We start from the raw sequence: 20308 nt of genomic DNA on the forward strand, positions 1-20308 counted from the left end.
AATGGACAAACAAACGACAAAAGACAGACTTATGAGATGACTCGTTTTTCCCCATTCTCACGTTTATTTTTGGGAATACCCCAAACAGATATCTCACTATTTAGTTTGAAAAAGTGGAGTTTAGTATCAACTTCCTCCTTCTCTCCTCGGGTGTCGCTCCTCTCCTTCATGCTGCCTGCTTCAGTGCCTTTTCTGTTCTCCACTCAAGCAGAAGACTTGCAGAGCCCGGCTGAAACTCAACACGGCTCCGTGGCCTAAATGCGCTGCGCCGAACGGGAAGAACCACCGGGAAATCACCCGTGATACGCACGCAGTCGACCCGGGAACCGATGTCTGGGAGAACATGTGAAGATATTTAGTTGTCACAGCGTTGGGGCAGTCAACAGAAACCGGGAAAGATGGCGAGGACACAGACTCGCATGTTCCTCGCCCTGGCTTTGCTGGGAATTTTCCTCCTCGATGTGTCGGTAAAAGGACAGCTACAGGGCGAGCAGGAGGAGGAGGAGAGGTCCTGTCAGGGCGCCTTCGACCTCTATTTTGTCCTGGACAAGTGAGTGTCCGATATTATTTACGGCGTTGTTACTTTCCCATCGCTGCGCATTGCCATGCAACCACCCAGTGGTTTGGAAACGCGGAGCGCATCAGCCCGATTCCGTCTGCGGTTGTAACGGCGCGAGAGAAAAGCAAACGAAAAGTGTGAGCTTGTACATTTGGCAATCAAGCTTTTGTCTATTAGCTTTGTGTTTGACTAAAACAGTCGTAAATAGGATAGTTTTATTGTTTATTGTTTAACGGAATGACTTTTACATGGAGAGCACGTCCAACACCATTTTAACCCCCATTGTTTATCTGTAAGTGTCTTCTCGCTGATATATATATATACACACATACATGCACATATGTACAGTGTGTATCCAGCATTGTATTTGAAGTAGCAAGACTATTTTGGACGTTGAGGTATGCTTTGCTGTTCTTTTCGTCCGGTTCAAAGTGGAGAGGCAAACAGATAGCGCTTTTACCAACGGGATGTGGGCAGGGCGAGCAGGATGGAGAGAGTTTCAGGCTGATGACGCCCGCGGACACAGCTGCAGCTGCTGCCCCAGCGGTGCGTTGTGGCCTGCGGATCCTCGAACTATTCCTCCCCACTGTGTCCATGGGGCATGTTAAGAAGTTAAGAGTTCTGAAATATGATCAGGTTGTTGTTTCCATGGAACAAAACCACCAGAAAAACATGGATGTTGTCGCCAGCTTCTGCTTTATAGGTTGTAACTATGAAGTGAATATGTCTATAATTTATTTATGAGTTTTTTATCTGTTAGATCAACATCTGGCTTGCCAAGTTATGAAAAATCCCCGTGGATAGTCTTCATCCTCCTCCAGCTTAACTCGCTTTGTCTTTTTAACCGGCTTTATATTTCACATAAGATCTAATCTATATATGTTATAATTACAAATCAAACCTCTTTTTAAAACACGACTCGTTAAATATTCTGTATATGAAAGTGGTACCACATCTATTTGTGGCCCTGGTTATCTTTATTTGATATACGTAGAGGGCTAACAGGAAATGAGGCATCATCCCCAGTCTGATTTGAAACAGAGACCATAATTTACACCTCTTGGACCTCAAGACGCCCATGACCCGGTTCTAACATTAATAACAACTCTTAGGTTAACCCCAGATCAGTCTTTAAATATCTTTATTCAATTTTTAACATGTTTAGGCCCTGGCTATGAGGTGACAGACATTGCAAACCAAGAGGAAAGCGCCTCACAGGCCTAACAAACACACTTGACTTATTACATCCCATAATAGTGGTAATGGTTTTGCCACCTTTTCGGTCTGTGTAAACCAGACTATTCTAGACTATGTGATCTCTCTGCAGGTTTAGACTGAGCTGCTGTTCATAGCTGCTCAGACATAACCCAAACTTTTGTCTTATCTTGGCTCGAGTTGAGAACTTGCTTGTAAATGCAGCAATCAGACATGTCGAAACATGAAAGTGGGCAGAGAGAGAGAGAGATATGATGACAACAAACACACTAAGTATGGCTGTATATGTGGCCCTATTTGTGGAGATGAATACAGGTTATATAATATCAACAGAATGACTCGAGCAGTGATTTAGTGGTGGAGCTGTTAAACACTGTGGTTAACATTTGGGAATATTACATGGTTTTAAAAAATGCTTGCTGCATGTCCTCAGTTGCCCTGTGTGCGCTAACTGGACACGTGGAAGTGACTTTTTCCTTTTGGTTTTGACAAAATTGAATGAATTCTGGGACATCCACTGCAAACATCTGTAAGATCCTCTTCAGTCTTCACTCTTTGCTTCAAAATGTTTCTGAGGAGCCCGGGAAGCATGACACATCACGCATGGCCGAGCCTCTGCTACGACTCTTGACTGTCTGGACCGGCATGCTTCAGCAAGCCTCCGGGAAGCTTCTGCTCTTTTTTCCCCCCGAAAGACTTGTTGGCTGTTTTTCAGATCTTAAATGCCACACAGTGACCTAATCTAATCTTCAGTGAGAAACCATGCATCACGGATGCTTCTCCGTGTCTCCACCGATCTTCACCTCTTCACTGTCCAGAAGAGGCATGCTGGGTAGAGAATGTGTGTGTGCTCTGCTGGAGGAATCTAAGCACACAGAAAGAAAGAGAAAACATTCCTACACTCCACGTCTGACCCACAGCAAATACCAGGCTGCATTCCTTCTCTCTATCTGGTTGCCCACAAATATAATAATAGGGGTCGTGTTTTATGACTGGGATCTGAACAGAGATGTATTTTCACTGATCCAAGTACTAGATGAAAGGATGCTGTGATAGTATGCCAAATTAGCAATTACATTCACCCATACTTATTGTTTCTTTGTGAAATCTCTCAATTATTCTTTTCTGATTAATTAAATAACATTTAATTCCAGAAAAATGTCAAAAAATAATACACAGAGCCAGATCTCCAACTTGTAATTAATTAACCAATTATTTCCACCCACTGAAGGACTAATAATGCTATTTAGGTCAACCCCCTTCTCAGTCATGTATAATCATGTAACCCCTCGCTTCACTCTGATGAAAAAAACGTTAAAGATATTTTACTTTAGCAGACAGACACCTTCTGTCCTGCAACTGAGATGCTCACTATATACAATCTGACACACATACACACACACACACACACACACTTACCCCTACTGAATGTTACTTCCCTCTGTTGTTCATGTCGCAGCCTTTTCACTCTGCAGACCAACCTGTTGTCATGTTGTTGTCTGCCTGTGCTCACTGGAACCATCTGTTCCCCTCACAGACACACACACAGACACACACACACACACATAAACACAGAGATACTATCCACACATAGACACACACAGGCCAGCTGCCTGCTACATGGTCCCTGCTAGAGGCAGCCTGCTACATCTGTCCCTGTCTAACCTCAACCCTCTGGCCCAGCAGCAATTAGCCCCCATTAGCAGCCCCCTGGGACTGAGCTTCATTAATGACACTGTCATGTACACAGCAGCATGTCGCAGGCTCACCAGCAGCTCTCACCGCTCACAGGTTACCGTCCAAACTAATGGAATGGGACTGAGTGGCCAGAGGAATGTCCTCGAATGGGGAGGAGATAAACTGTTGGTTGGTAATGGTTGTTCCTGAAACAGGTCAGGGCCATTAAATCCAGTTTGTACATATCAGTGTGTCAGACAAAACATGAAGTTTGAATCACATTCTTTTCCAAAGGGGAGGCCCGATACTAACATATGGGTTTGTAGTTTTATGAATTGCATATCTATTTAATTTTTTTTTTACTTCAGTTGTCTGAAGTTGGTTACTTTTGTGGGTACCCATCTTAACATCAACAAGTCTACATACTGGACTACTACACCAGCAATGATTGGAATTATGCTTATAGGTAGCATCATCAAGCATTATGACTACAATTTTCACTACTTTAGCAGGTTAGCATGCTACCTCTGGCTAATTAGGCCCACATACTAAAGTGGAGGTGAAGATTGGCACGAGTAGAAGAATCAAAATACTGACCCGATAATGTCCCTCAATCCTCAAAGTTATTACAGCTTGTCCCGTGAGGAACATGAATGTCTGAACCAAATTCCACGACAATCCAAAAGTTGAGGAAACATAATACAAAATGACAAAAGTTAACTGCATTTTGGAAATAGATCCAAAGTTTCCAAAAGTTTCATGGCAGTTCAACCAGAGTCTGGACCACAGTGGTGGACCACCAATAAAAATTGCAGTAGTTGCACAACGTCAGCTTTGTTATTAAATTATCATACAAAAAAAGATCCACATTTTTATATGCATAAGTCTAAAGTTGCGGTTAGAGCTGTTAACCTTGCATTTCATTGGATGTAATTGTTTTGGCTGTGGATAATTATTATTTAGATATTTATATTGAATTATTATCATCCAGGCCAACACAACTGTGTTATTTTTGTCTTCTACGGTTGTGTTCTTGTTGCTTTTCAGATCTGGCAGTGTGAAGAATCACTGGATCGAGATTTACTCATTTGTAGAACAGTTGGCAGAGAAGTTTATCAGGTACACGCGGAATAAATCATTCATACATTTGGATGTTTTTGGTTATCGCCCGTTTTAATTTAAAACAACTGTGTGTTTGCAGCCCCATGCTGCGGATGTCCTTCATTGTCTTCTCCACACGAGGAAACATCATATTGAAACTGACGGAGAACAGGTAAGACCAACACCTGGACTTTCTTCTGTCTGGATCTTTCCCTCCTTAAACTAGTATTAGACATGTCCTCTCTTTTTGTGGTTTTTAAATCTTTGGATTTTGGACCAATTCAAACCATCTCTACCTTCCTCTTTCTAACTTCTGTATTGTAAAGAAAATCTCGTTCCCTAAAAGTAGTCATTTTCTGTTGAATTTATCTAGGAAAATGTGTTTGTTTACCCGACAGGGAGGCCATCACTGGAGGCTTAACAGCCCTGAGAAGGGTTATCCCCGGAGGAGACACATTTATGAACTTAGGCCTGGAGATGGTAAGGATCAGGGTTCAAGACCCATAACATTTGGTAAAGTCATCCTAAATCACACTAGTTATAGTCATCACTTCAATATCATATTCTGTCAAATGTCCAGTGAGGAATAATCAGTCTGGCATGCAGGTGGAACCAGGGCTGGAATGAGATTAGCATGAGGAGTGGCTCAGATCATCAATGACTGGCTGCTTCTTGAAACTGCTGAGCTTTCAGTGTTCAGACTGAAGCCAGGCGTCGCCAAATTAAGCATGATCCCAAACTTCGACATTGTTTACTTCTCATTTTTATTCAGATAAGTTTGATTATCTAAAGCAAAGAGCAATCAGTTGAAGAAAGGGTTCATATTCATGTCCTATCAAAAGAGCATCCAACAATCTTCAGTCATACAGCCTAATTGAATGCCACCTGCCCCGAGCTCATGAGTATTGGGCCTCGCCAGGCCACACTTGGCAAAGTGACATTTGTGGTCTGGTTTTGTAACAATATCAACATGTTTTAAACCAGTGCCGGCTATTGTAATTGTAATTGTCTGAGATTGTACTTGTTTCTTTGCAGGCTAATGCGCAGATATATCAAGAGAGGCAGGGTAAGCTCGGTTCACTATGCTTCCTCACATGAGCCTACATTTAGTGCGTTGTTTCAGAGAACACGGAGGTTTTGTGTTCTGCAGGCACAGCCAGCGTTATCATCGCTCTGACGGACGGAGAACTGAACGAGTGGCAGTTTGACACAGCTCAGCGAGAGGTAAGAGTCCGGGAGGTGACTGAAAAGATGTGAAGGTTGTAGACACTTGCAAACTGCCACAGGCTGTGGACTTCATACTGTAGGTTGTTGTTGTTGTTTGATAGGTTCAAGATGTTATGATTGTTTATTTCATTGATACTGAGTAATGACATATTAAGTCATTTGACAGTATTCTTTTTTATTGATGAACTTGCAAATAGAAATCAAATAACTTGGCCGTTAATAATTTGCGTTGTTCAACTCACATAAAGGTTGAACTTAACACATGTTGCGAATGCTCACTATTTCCTGTGATTGTTTTAATTCTGGAACATTATGTAAAGGTTTCATTGTTACATGGTTATTAAACAAATAGGACGCCCCTTTGTGCTTTAATTATGCTACACAGAGTGTTTCGGGGAGATTTGTTTGGCTCCACAAGAAAAGGCCTGAATTCTGGTCTATTTGTTCTGTTTTTCAGGCTCAGAGGGCCAGGTCTATGGGAGCCATTGTTTACTGTGTAGGGGTCAAAGAGTTCAACCAGACCCAGGTAGGATCCACAGAAGGATATTGAAGATATTGAAATTGCATAAAGAATGCAATCACAAGTTTCTGTGTCTGCATTTTTTTCTAGCTCGCAACTATTGCAGACACTGTGGAGCACGTGTTTCCTGTATGGGGAGGATTCCAAGCCCTGAGGGGAATCATTGACTCGGTAAGACACATCCATCCCACATGAAAACAGATTCACACTCATCCACACACAATCCATTATGTTATTAAATTGTCTTGTGGCGTTTTCCCCTTTTGTCTGATCACTCAGATCATCAAGAAGTCCTGCATCGAGATTCTAGCGGCAGAGCCGTCCAGTGTGTGTGCCGGAGGTAAGACGTGTGAGGTGCACGGGTTAGCCCTTCTTTTTAGGACATTGGGCGGTCACGGTGTGCGATTGTGTCAGATGACAGTCATCAGAAGCCTCTGGAGTGGAACATGAGGTTGAGTAATCGCACAGACGCTTAGGACTGCGGAGTGACAGAGAGCGTATTGTCATTCACGGCCGGGGGAATTTAGCATAGCTGCTTCAGCGCAGCGTGTGTGCAACAGAGAGGCGGGGGGACGGGTGTTGGTCAGAGGAATTAGCCGAGAATCTTTAAGCATGGCTGCTTCTCTGGCCTAGTTTTAAATGGCTGTTTCAACCCTGTCCTCCTTCTCAACTCTTCGTCCACGCCCAGCTCTTGTGCCTCTAGTCAGCAGTTTCAGGAGGTAAAAAACAGGATAATAACTAAAGAGAGACGGTGACAGAGAGCCGTTATGTGTAGTCAGCAGGATGGATGAGCTTTGACATGACCTTATAAGGGCTCACTTAAGAGAGTGTATTTGCAGCAGTGCTACCAGGACAACCAATGGAGATTAGCCTTCATTATGGGATATGAAAGATGGGAAAGGAGATGGAGAGGAGGGAGGGGGAGGGTTGGGGATTTGAAGAGCAATGCAAAAATAAAGAATCGCACTTGTCATGTATTGTGATAATTACATCCTCTGGTCTGAGTGTGTCACTCGACGTGTGCCCAAACATCCTCCAACAGCCTCATTTATTATTCGATTGATGAGTAGCCTAATGGAGAGTGAACTAAGAAACCGAGGACACGCTTAAACCAAGACCTGATTCTGGCCTAATTAATGAAGGGCAAAGATTGTAGTTGACTGAATACATGCTTATGAGTGTGCTGCCTTTGTTGTCACGCAATGTGTATACATAACATATAACCCTTATGTTAGACATGCAATGTTTATATATGATCATGCTTATTGAATCAGTATGAATTCATATTATGTCAAGCATTTAACAAGAGTTTGCTTTTATTTTTAACTGCAATACTGTAGTCCAGATTCTCCAGAGGTTTGAATATAAACGTCTCCATTATATGTACTTATAGACTGACATATCACATAGGTGTTGTGACAGTCTCTCTCTCTGTCTTCGTCTATGTCTGCATGTAGTCACATACCATACAAGCTTGACACCAACACACACACATATTAAGATGTTCTTTCGTCTGCATACACACACACACACACACACACATTTCCCTCACATTGATGTGAAGTGACCAGACCGAGCTGCCTGCAAACAGGCCATCAGACTGGACAGTGAACGTTGGGCCACACTATCAGACATGACAGGACTGATTCCCCTCTAACACACTGAGAGGACAGTGAGAGTTGGGCCTTAGATCTAACATGACAGCAGAGATTGCTGCTTTTATTAACGTCTGACCCTTCCCTCCCCGTTGTGCCGTCCTCCTTTGCCCCTCCCTGTCCTTTACTGTCCTGTCGTACTAATGTGAGTGAAGTGCCGCTGTTCGGACAAGCCGCAGCCCATTTTATCCACGCATGCGAGACAACCATGCATTCAGATGTGTATAGTCACACACAGGCACACATTCATACAAATCAAATCCTTGTCAACCGCTTAGGTGTCGATGTAAATGGACATGTGGCAACAAAGGCAGAGCAGACGGGAGGGCAGCAGCATATGTGTTGTACATGTCAGCAGGGCACCACCAGTCCCTGCCCACCATGTGTCTGACAGCACTGACCTTTTAGCCCGTCAAGCCTCGATGTGTGTGTGTGTGTGTGTGTGTGTCTGTGTCAGGTTGTGTGTAGAAGGTTTTTAAATTGAGACTTTTTTTCATTTCCTATCAATCAATTGTTTATTAAGATTGGATAAAACGTCTTTGGAAATAGTGATAGAGTGTATTTAAACATTTTCATTTTTAGAAAACGTTTTGCTTTGAAAATATGCATGATGACTGAACTGTTGTCATTATGTTGAACTGTTACATGTAGTAATAATGCAATGCACTGCTACTACTACTTTTAAAGGAGTATGACTCTTGTCAGGCTTAGAATTAGATTTCATTGGAGTAATATCTGCCATCTACCATGACCATGTTATGTTTTCTTATGCGAGTGTTTGTGTGTGTGTGTGTGTGTGTGTGTGTGTGTGTGTGTGTGTGTGTGTGTGTGTGTGTGTGTGTCTGTGTGTGTGTGCACATGCGCCCTGTCAGTGCAGCTTGTGCTGTTTGATGGTAATATTGTGTGAAAGGGGGATGACTGATAAAGCAGCCACGGCACTGAGCAATAGTAATAATTAGTGTTAAGACCCCCAATTAAGTTGCACATTGTTGTGGCTGAAAACCACATAAACAAAACAGGTAATATACAAATAATTGAAATAAAGTTATATCCTAATATTGTATATAGTTGTAATGTATTTGTGGTTAAGTTGAACAGTACATTCAGAGCAGGAGGAGGAAGAAGAAGACATAGTGAAAGGTTAATTATGAGGCTGTAATGAGATGCGTGGGTAATTTGGTGGTTTATGTGTGTTTTTGTGTGAATACACATGTGCAATCTGAGTCTAGCTGGGGAAATGGCATAAGCAGCACTTACAAGTTGCATTTTATTTAACATCTGTAAATAAGCACATGCATATGGACACAGTTGTTTGAGGTTGGCTGTGCGCATAGTTCTAGGTTATTTGAAATTAATAAAAGATAGTTTTATCTTTCTGAGGCAAATCAATGCAATTTGTGATTTTTTTGTCTCAATACCTGCTGTATGCCATATAGAGTATGAAATATATACAACTTATCCCTGTTTTGTGAATGCTCAATTTCACTGTATCGTGTACTTTATACACTGTTGTTTATGTCACAGCATCTGTAAATATGTAGAGATGTGTAGGCAGATATAAAGTGCCGTTTGTTTCCTCCACTCTGCCTATGTTGGTGTATCTGTATTTATGGCTCTTCAGCTTTAAGGTCTGAACTTTAAGGAAATACTGTTACATATCCACCCAGAGCCTGTGATGTTTTCATCCGGTGATCTTCACGCTGGAGCTTTAAATGTTAACGGTGTGACAAATGTTCACTTCTATTAGCCAGGATAATGCTAGAGGAAAGCACACTGCGCAGACCGAGACCTCGCACACGCAAACATGCACGTTCATAACACGCGCCTGCACACATCCATGCACGCACATACATAGAAAATACAAAGGCAGTGCACACGTACAGTATGTGCACAAAGTTACGAACGGATGCATACAGACATGTGTTAATAGTGCCACAGTTAAGGTCAGACCTACTTTGCCGGAGCTGTACTATTGTCAGCCCTGCAGGCATGTTTTTAAGCAAGTGTTTTTTTTCCGCTCTCTAACATATGCTGGGTAGCAGCCACATAGACACTCCAGCATATGCTGGCAATCCTCTGTCAACGCATTTTAACAGTGCCTGGGGGAAACTAAAGGTCAACACCACACATACGCACATACGCACACACCTTGAAGCTACTGCGCGGCACATATTTGTGAATAGCAGCACTTTTTGCATTAGCACCATTGGAGCTTATTATGGCCTTTCCACACATACACGCATAAGCACACAGATATAAACAAGCAGTAATGAGGCATGCACATGTTTCTCCTGCTTAAGTTGAGTACATCAGGGAGAGAATGGCTGCAAACATTCCACATAACGGTACAGCAGAAATGTTCTCCTACTTCAAACTAAAATAGTAGCCCGATTTTGATCTTCTACATCTCTCACATATAGCTGACAATATGTATCTTATCATTGTCATGCTTAAATGTGAATATCGCGAATCGATTCTGATGGTGCCTGCACTCGTTGTTTTTGTCTCAGAGAGTTTCCAGGTGGTGGTGAGAGGCAACGGGTTTCTCCATGCCCGAAACATTGACCAGGTCCTCTGCAGCTTTAAACTAAATGATACGCTCACTGTGGGTAAGTTATGCAAAAATACACAAGCACATGAAAGCTAACTCACGAATGCATTATGAGACTCTGCTTTGGCTGGTGCATTTAAGAAAAATGTCGGAACCATGTTGACATTTTTCAGACTTATAGTGTGGTTGTGTTTCTCCCTATGCAGACGAGAGACCGGCTGGAATAGAAGATACCTTCCTGCTCTGCCCTGCTCCTGTCATAGAGGAGGTTGGGAGGTAAGCTCTCACTGCATTTTCACCCCAATGCGCCTTCTCAGTCATCACTCCAGTTGCCAAGCTCTCCATGTTCAGCTGCAACACTCCCAGATATTTGCCAGCTGCTCGCAAGTTTGGTGTTGACACCAGAAGTCTGCCGTCCTTGAACAAATTAGGGCCAAAGTCATTGAGTGTCTGTGATCAATCAGTGTTTGTCGCAGCTAACGAAGCCAGACACCAATCACAAGGGGACAACAGGAGTAGAGCCCAGGAACACAACTTAATGAGAGCCTGCTGGAGAGGACCGCCATGACCGTGTGTGTGTGTGTGTGTGTGTTTACGTGTTGTGTGATGTATCCCAATCTCTGTCTGACACTTTGGGAGAGCTAAAGTGTGAGTAGAGTCGGTGGGGCAGTGTAAAGTTTCCTCTGAGGGCTTTTGGCTTTGCTTCTGGTGATGAAGAGCAGAAGTTTCTTGCAGGGCAGACAGAGCGAAGCTGTGGGCTGAACTCTGAGAGGCCCGAGGCCCAGCAGCCTCCCTGAGTCCCCGTGCCCGCTGCCTGCAGTCCTGTGCATAATTATACTCTCTGGCCTGCGGCCTCAGACACCTCCCAGTCATCATCTGTCTTGTTGCTGTCACTCAGATTTATTGCGTGTTTTGAGCTTGTCTTGTCTGCCAGTAAAAAGAACTGCTTTGATGGTGAACTACTAGTCAGAGATTTGGAAAGAAGAAATGTGGTTTTCAAACTGTGGCGGTAGGGATATTTTAAGAGTATGTCACTTACAGTATTATTTTACTCCCACGATATGATAGACGTGGCACATATCATTTATATTTGAACTCAGACATTAGGGGATTGACGAAAAAACAGCAACAATTCACCTTGTTCACAATCGAGCAGTTTTTGTTGTGGGTCGGGCTGCTACTCCTAATAACAGAGCCCAACAGGGAGCATCATTACACATTGCAAGAGAGCCTGAAGGAATTATGCTTCCACGTAACAGAAGCCGATCAGAGCAGAGGCAGCACTGCCTTAACACCCTGAGTGCTTCCAAAGAGGAAGTCAGCTGTGAATGGCTGAGGGACCCAGAGAGGAGGCGAACAGCCGCTGTATGAGTTCTGGGCTGCGGTGTAATAACGTGCAGATAGATATGGAAATAGGAATTGAAGCGAGTGTGTCACACAGGTGTTTTCGTTATTCGTAAGCTGCAGATTATATCCATGTCTGTCCTAAATATATATATATATATATAATACATGTTGTGGACCTAGTAATAAAGCTGAACCACACACACATCAGGAAATGGACAGATTATACCAACAGTGTATTAGCATTGCCTTCTAATACAGATTGCAAAACGACCTTTTCACTTGTTTCTGTCATTTCATTGACGAGACTTTATCAATAATGTGAACAATCATTCTATGGCAGATCCCATTAATGGTGAACTGCTTCCTGTTTTGGGGTTGTAAAGTCTATAGGTCTGAAGGCAACACCTCAAAGACCCCTCACTCACCTCCTGTTCCACCCTAGCCTTGTCGCATATAATGAAGTCATTGCTGCCGTCACACAAATCTGTGTTGACTGGGAACCTTCCGGATGCAGCTCCCCCTCCTACACACACAGGGCAAAGACATATATAGTGGTCAGATTGATGATTGATAGGGGCTGAGATCCGTCTGTCAGAGAGGAGCTGATAGCACCGTGTCCCCTGCCTGCCTGAGAGGAGGGTTGAGCATATAATTGGTTGGGGGAACAGAGAAGGGAGGGAAGAAGTAGAAGAAGAAAAGGTGAGTGGCACCTGCACCGCCGATTTCCTTCTCTAAAGTCAGTGTCAGCATGAGTTATGAGACGAGCTTCAGCGGTATGGAGAGGACACAGGAGAGGGTGAGGAGGCGAAAACAGAGTCAGTGATTGAGGAAGTGTAGAGGGGGGTCTCTGAAGGGAGGGACAGTGCTGAAGGGATGTAGAACAGGAAAGGCCCTCCTTCTACCATCCCCCACTCTGTTTCCTCTCCTCTGCCCCCCCTCCCCACCCCTGCAGTGACCTCCCCCTTGTCGCCCCCTCCTCAAATCTGAACCCAAAGCTCAATGCCCCTCTTGTCTCTGCCCCCCAAACCATAAGAACAGCACAAGAAGCCTTTCTCCATTATTTTCCAAACCGATAACTACAATTCAGAGCTCCACTTTTCCACACTAAAAATGTCTCGTTTTTGTTGATATTTCCGAAAAGCTTCATGAATAACCTGTCAACTGAATATTGAACTCACGCCTCAATCCTGCACAGTCTTTGCCTCCATCAGCCTCGATATCTATCGAACCAAAAACGAAACATGTCATCCTGTTTCTTGTCCCCGCCTGCCTCTGTGTGTGCAGATATAGCTGAAGATATCAGCAATGAATACTGGAGAGTAGTTAGTAATTTATCTGTCTGTGGTTTGCACATGAGAGGTCTGGGTCTGATCCACACAGATTCCTTCTGTGGGTGGAGAACTCCTTGACCTCTTTTGAGACGTTGGCTTTGTGTCCAAGTAGCATGTTAGTGTGCTTATAAGGCAGCAAGTATGGACAAAGTATAAGGAGGAATGTGTGACACCCTGGGGCGAGCTGGTACAGCAGCTGAAACAAAACATTGAATGTGTGCGTACAAGCAGATGTGCACTCGAGCGTTTTTTTGCGTTTCTTTTGTTGGACGAGAAGACCAGTCTCCAGTTTGTGTTTGTTTGCAGGGTGATCTACCTGCAGGTGAGCATGAATGAGGGCCTCTCCTACATCACCAGCTCGGTTCACATCACTACGACAGAGTGTGTGAGTACATCCTGCGTATAAAGTCTGCACGATCACAACAACACACTATGATCATTTCCTTCTGGCATGCTGCCTTATTTGAAAGAACTTTCTTTGATCCTTCTTATTTTCTTTTGGTTCTCTAGTCCTCTTCTTCTCCCCTCCCTCTCTGAGGTCTCCTCTGTTGTGTCTGTCATCAGAGGAGACTGTGAGTACTTTCGCCTTTCATTTTCACCTTTCTCTCGTCTTTCAGTCCAGTTGAATCTGAATCCCGTCCTTCTGTGTTTGTGTGCAGTTTGACGGCACCATCGTGCTCGTGTCCCTGCTGGTGGTGTTCCTGCTGCTGGCTCTGCTGCTGATGTGGTGGTTCTGGCCGCTCTGCTGCACTTTGGTCAGTTTGAACTTCAGACGTTGGAATCATCAGTCATTTGTTCATTATATCTTCGGTTCCCTCATGCCATTTCTTTTTCAACCTGCAGGTGATCAAAGCCCCTCCACCACCTCCTCCCCCAGAGCCAGTAAGGCGTGTTTTATTCTCTCAATGCAACTGTTGTAATTAACATTCATGGTAATAATTAATAGTAGTATGTTTGGAAGGATATATGCTGTGTCATGTAATTGAGTTTTACTCTAAGGACTCAGATGATGAGGACGGGATGCCCAAGAAGAGGTGGCCCACAGTGGATGCGTCCTACTATGGAGGAAGAGGAGTGGGTGGCATCAAACGCATGGAGGTATGCACGTGTACATGCGCTCACACACACATTCAATGCTCAAAGGCATATCAATATAAATGAGGCTTTCCTAGGTGCGATGGGGGGAGAAAGGGTCCACTGAGGAAGGTGCGAAGCTGGACAAACCTAAAAATGCAGTCGTAAAAATGCCAGAGCAGGAATTTGAACCGTATGAGCCAAAGCCTCGAAAACCACCACGCCGCCGCCCACAGCAGAGGAGGTGGTACTCACCCATTCAGGTTAGTGTTTTATGCATTGAGAAAAAGTTGAATGTACATTTACGGTTGTGGTTTTTATTTGAAAATGTCCCTTTGATTATTTTCTTCTGCCTTATTTTGTCCTTCTTTCCGGTCCTCTAGGGGAAGCTGAATGCTCTGTGGGCTTTGTTCGGGAGAGGTTACGACCAGGTGTCTCTGATGAGACCACTTCCTGGAGACGAGGTGAGCTTCACACTCAACTCCTGTCACATTTCCTTTTTTATTTTCACACTAAAACATGACTAGAAAATCTAATGCCCAACAAAACAGGCATGAGGAATGATACAAAACTACATTTTGGTAATTATGTGTAGTTTTGAGGGATTGCTCTGTGGGTAAAAACCACCTAAAGGCTCTTTGCTGGGTTGGATGGCATACACGGTTTTTATGTGTTTTCCATCTCTGTATGTGCACAATAGAGCATCTGCATTCTGTCTGTCACACTGCATAAAGACAACACGTGTCATTGAGCAACATGTACAATTCTCAACACAGCAGCTCAGTACTGATTTTCTCCACGCACACTGACACACTAACAGCCGGTCAATGAGCCACTGATAGTGCGCTCTTCGTCAAAGCAGCCATTGTTCACGCACAAGGACCACTGTCATTGACAATTCCCTGAGACTCCTAGAAAATTACAGGCTTTTTAATATGGTTTCCAAATAGTATGTTACACACTCACTCTACATGCAAGTGCTAATTACAGTAGACAAAAATACGAGGTTTTATTTCAGCTGAAAATCTTAACGTTTTATCTTACTGGCCACTACCGCTGCTCCTGAAAAGTCCTAAATCGTGACATCACTGTCTATGGTGGGATGAGAGAGCAAAGTGGCCCCTATTATCTAACCTTGACCCAGTGCATCCCATAACCCTACCAACATGTTTTCATCATCCTACTGGTTGTCATGGTGAAACAGCTGCTTCGTTATAAATGGTTTCATTGTCGCCTCTCATAGCGGAAGCCATATCACTGAGAAATGTATTGATTTGTTCTTTGAATGACATGATTCATCTTTACTATGCAACAGTGTGTGTGTGCGTGTGTTTGTGTGTGTGTGTGTGTGTGTGTGTGTGTGTGTGTGTACTAGAGTCTGTAAAAATGCTCACCATCAATGGTTTTATGACTTCTTTCCATCTTGGATTTTTTTTCTCAGCCGAACAATTCATCTGTCAGGGGAAAAGTTCCTTTAGTCTTTGTCAGCCACTTTGTGGGGCTCTGGTTAAAAGATGACCCCCACAACTCCCTTCATGGGTCATTATCTCACATGAAAAGAAATGAGGAGGATAAAAAAATGTTTTGTTGTAAACAGATAGTTGTTTCGAATTTGTTCTCATAGCCATATCTGACGTGAAAGACGACAATGATAAGACAGGCGCAGATCTAAATCCCCCAGAGTAGTAATGTCGAAGAAGCAAGCGACAGGAGGCGGCTGACAAACAGCCCAACAAAGTGATAAAAAGCACAGCGATAACTAGCGCTGATCAATGTAGATTGCCACGCAGCGGCTCAGGAGGAGCTCGCCCTGCTTTCTCCCCACATTACTGCTACTTCACTGCCTCTGCAAACGGCCATCATGGGGGCTGCCAGTTTCTGCCACACGGCTGTATGCGTTTGATTTGTGTGTGTGTGTGTGTGTGTGTGTGTGTGTCACTGCAGCGTGTGTGTCAGCTCTGTCGACTGAGCGTCACACAAACAGATGGGGAGTTGAAAGGCCACGAGCCATATTGTGACAGAAGAGATTCCCTCCTTTTGTCCCCAGAGCTGACGGCTCTGCTGGCCCCGTCACACAGCGCAGGCCCGAGCAAATGAGCACCGCAGCCCCTCCCTCCTCTTCCCCCTTCGTCCCCCAGTCACCTCCCATAAACTGGATCAATTCACCCAAATTACAAAAACAAATTGTATCAGTCGAGTGGTATCGAGCCGTGCAGACAGTTTAAGTGGATTGAATTACAGTCGAGGTGAATGGAATTGTGTTTGTTGTTGCTCAAAGTATTGACAATGTTGATGAGAAACAATATCAACACGAAGACCCGTCTCACTTGTCCGGAGGCTTTCAACCATATAACTTGACTTTGAGACAGTGTTCTCACTTTTTATCAAACTGAACATTTTAATTGAAAATAAATAATTTCACATTTGTTTCAAGTAACCGCTTCACTGGTATCCCACAGAAAATTATTCCAACTTTTTTTTATTGGGATTATTTCTTCTATTGAAAGTAGTTCCAGTGAAAACGGTTTACTTTATCATCTCCAGATTAAATTCACAGCCAATAGGCTACAGACTGCAAAGTAAATGCAGACAACCAATCTCAGTCAGCGCGGTTTATTCCATGGATTCTGGAAAAATATGTGACTCTTGAATTATGTTATTTTATAAACACGTTGAGCACTCAGTAATATACCTCTATTGGTTTGGTATGGAGGAAGGCATCTCAGAAAGTCTCAGCAGATAACATCTAAACTACATGTGAGCTATAATGTATTTTTTTAATTTGGTTAATCTGTCCCTTTTGATGCGTGCTTCAGTGCAGCATATGAACTGTATGAAGTGTGTTGACTCTTTTGAGCCCACATGGAGCATTTCCTTTCGTGTTTTGCTGTAATGTCATACAAGGTGACAGGCAGGGCTGTCCGGTCACATGTGCGTCTTTGCTCTCTCGTCTTCCTCTTTACTATAAAATATCCGATTTGTGTTTATTACGGGGAGTGTAAAGTCTTGGGGCTCAGAAGGAGAAACAGGAGGGCTGCTGGAGGTGTTTTAGGGTTTTGTTTTAGGAGTTGAGGTGTTTGAAGTAAACACTCGTCAACAGAGAAAATAAAGCGGTGAGAGACATCTCAGCCAAAGGGACACACACAAAAACACTGACCATCACAAGTGGCTCATTTATGACCTCTCACAAATACCATCTCCTTAAAAGTGGACCACGTCTACTCTTCTACTCCAATTCTCTGCTGCAACACCAATCTTGTGTTGTTGTCGTGCTCTCTTGCAGCCAGCCCCTAAACCTTTCTCTCTCTGTTTCTGTTATTCATGAGGCCGAGGTTTCATTCAGGCCATATGCTCTGGTGGAGGCATGCTTACAGTCACACACACACACACACACTCATATTCATGAGCTTGTGTTCTCATTGTGTCCATATGCTCTCTCTGGTGATGTGCTGCTCACAAACTGGCCTTTTCACCGCGGTCCAGCGACAAGACCGAAGCAGTCAGCCCCCAACTGGGCTGTCCCCGATCAATTACTCAACCCTCATATACACACACACACACACACAATAGCCCCCTAAGTCACAAAGCTACTGCTGCTTGGGGTCCTCTTATTGGCCCCTGTGTGACTTTAGGGCCTCTCTGTTTAATAAGGTGTTATAATCAGACCACCAAGGGTCTGTGACACAGAGACCTACCCTCCATCCTTCACACACTGACTGAGCAAGACAAGTGTGTGTGTGTGTGTCTGTTTGTGTGTCTACAGAAGGATGCTATGCAGGGAACAGAGAAGGAAACCATGAATGAGAACAATAAGAGTCGCGTTCCATTCTCCCCAACTTGTAAATTATGTTAAATGCTAAGGGTCCTCTGTTATCTATTGTGGGGTTATTGAAATCCCCCCCCTCTTTAGATTCTAAGTCCAGCACATGAGAGACATAAACCACTTTATGTTCTGCATCAAGAGAGGCACGACAGAGGCTTCTAGAGAAGAGGAGGGGAATGGGGGAAAGCATGTGTCTGTGTGTCTGTGTGCTAACGTTCTCAGTGCCGGCCTTTGCTAGCATTACAGCTATTGTAGTGCAGGTGTGGACAGAAGACAGAAGAAGCTCTGTGTTCCCCGCGGGGCCTCGGACACATATGCCTCTGTCAGCCGAGCTGGGCAAAGACTCACACAAACCTTTTTGACTCGGGGATCTTATAAGCTCATTGACTTTGCGTTTTAATTTGTATTCTGCATTGAAATGATGATGTGTGCTTGTGGTTTACCCTTCTTCCGCCTGCGTGTCATGTAGGGTCGCTGCATTAGTTTCCAACGGGTCAAAGATGGAGAGTCCACCCCAAACACCCAGGCTCCTCCTCGCACATATCACCCTCCCTCTGCGCCTCCTCCTCCTTCTCCTCCGCCCGCCGAACAGCGACCTCTGGTCTCCAACTCAGTCCCCCGGACGAAGCCTCCATCGAGAGGGCCCCGCACCACGCCACCTTCCCGCGCTCCCCCTCCCGTGGCCCAACCACCTCCAGGTCCACCACCAACTCGTGCACCCACGGCACCCCCGGGACCGCCGCCATCTCGACCCCCACCCAGGCTCTGACGAAGAAGAGGGGGCCTCCAATGAACAACTGATACATCTCAACTTATTCCGTACACACCCATGTCCTTCTTTCACCCCAAAGACAACAGAGAGGCGTAAGATCTTAGAAGCCACGAGCTCTGTGCTTTGTTGCTGGACAGCAAACAAATATTTATCAGATATCAAAATCAGCTTTTAGTGAAAAAAAATTTATTATTAAAAAACAACAAACATGTAGTAACTTGATTGAACCTGTATGTACAGTATTATATGTTATGTTGATTGAAGTGGAAAGAGGAAGTGCAATCCTTTCTGGAAATGTAACTAAATGGATTTAGGTGTTGTTGAAAGTTAGACAGGCGGTTTCTGAGGGATGCTGGTAAATGTTTTACTTTGAGTTAGCGAAGGATACTAATGTAGAGCCAGGACGTGGTGATACACACCGCATGTAGTAAAAGACAAGAGCAACAATGTCAGTTATATTTTGATTTGTTAATGTACACTCTTAGGTTCATACAAATCAGACTACTTTTTAACCAAATTCATTTTTGTAAAAGTTTATTGATTTTATTGCAACTGCAGTGCAGTTCCTCCACATTTTATTTATTATAGTACAAGCCCTGTCTGCATCTGTTTTCTATTTAGTGTCCGGTGGGTTTCTGGGTTTTCAAATCTTTGAGGATGGGGAATATCAATATTGATTTAGCATTCTGGCATCTCATGTATTTGTGGTCTAGCATCAAGTTAAAGATTACATTGAAAATGTGTATTGTTCTGCATTTACTGACTGAAATGACCATTCGCATTATTGCTTTATTAACCTTTTGTGTGTCTTCAATAAACAATGTTTTTCAAATTTGTGGTCTGTCAGTGATTTATTTTATACTTATTAACTTAAGTCTTAAATAGTATATTGTATTTCAAGAGGATCTGTGCATAGTCATCTTACAGACATGTTAGAGTTAGTATACGGACTCCTAATGACAATTATTTCATTGGATTTTGCAGGATGCAACATTTTGTGATATAAGTTCATCTTTCATTAAACTGATCACTCATGTCACCAGCAATGACATTTGTGTAGCCCGCAAAATGTATATAAAATTAATAGATTTCTAATGGCTTTAGTCTTAACGCCAAGATAAGTGACATTTCTGTGCAGTAGTACTGCAGTGCATTTATTTGGGATTATTAAAACCTTTACTAAAAGCATGTTTTCACCTCGTTACTATGGTTTATTGTGTATTAAACTACCATGATAAATAACATAGATTACTAAAGTGTGTACACTTTGTGAAGCTATTTCATACACATTTGACTGCAGTGCAGATGATGCCTACTGACTGTGGTGAATCCGTTCAGGACATCTGCTCTCCTCCTCAAACACTGACTGACACTGTGCTCAGACACAAACGAGAGCGATTAGGAGGTCGCTTTATGACTCACTTTGCTGCAATCCATCTGGGGCAATGAATCACAC

General features: G+C 43.6%; 1 protein-coding gene across 1 annotated transcript; it reads left to right on the plus strand.

The window, feature by feature from the left end:
* The first annotated feature begins 190 nt into the window (after positions 1 to 190).
* On the plus strand, positions 191 to 19684 carry antxr1d (ANTXR cell adhesion molecule 1d). Its single transcript, XM_056434954.1, has 18 exons — positions 191 to 550; positions 4499 to 4570; positions 4653 to 4724; positions 4951 to 5032; positions 5588 to 5618; positions 5703 to 5776; positions 6237 to 6305; positions 6390 to 6470; positions 6579 to 6639; positions 10465 to 10563; positions 10712 to 10781; positions 13490 to 13568; positions 13843 to 13938; positions 14027 to 14065; positions 14183 to 14281; positions 14356 to 14520; positions 14641 to 14721; positions 18550 to 19684. Exons 1-18 carry the CDS (start codon positions 399 to 401, stop codon positions 18847 to 18849), a joined length of 1722 nt encoding a protein of 573 aa, XP_056290929.1. The 5' UTR covers positions 191 to 398; the 3' UTR covers positions 18850 to 19684.
* Positions 19685 to 20308: the final 624 nt, after the last annotated feature.

Source organism: Pseudoliparis swirei, chromosome 17, assembly GCF_029220125.1.
Source record: "Pseudoliparis swirei isolate HS2019 ecotype Mariana Trench chromosome 17, NWPU_hadal_v1, whole genome shotgun sequence".
Lineage (NCBI taxonomy): Eukaryota > Metazoa > Chordata > Actinopteri > Perciformes > Liparidae > Pseudoliparis > Pseudoliparis swirei.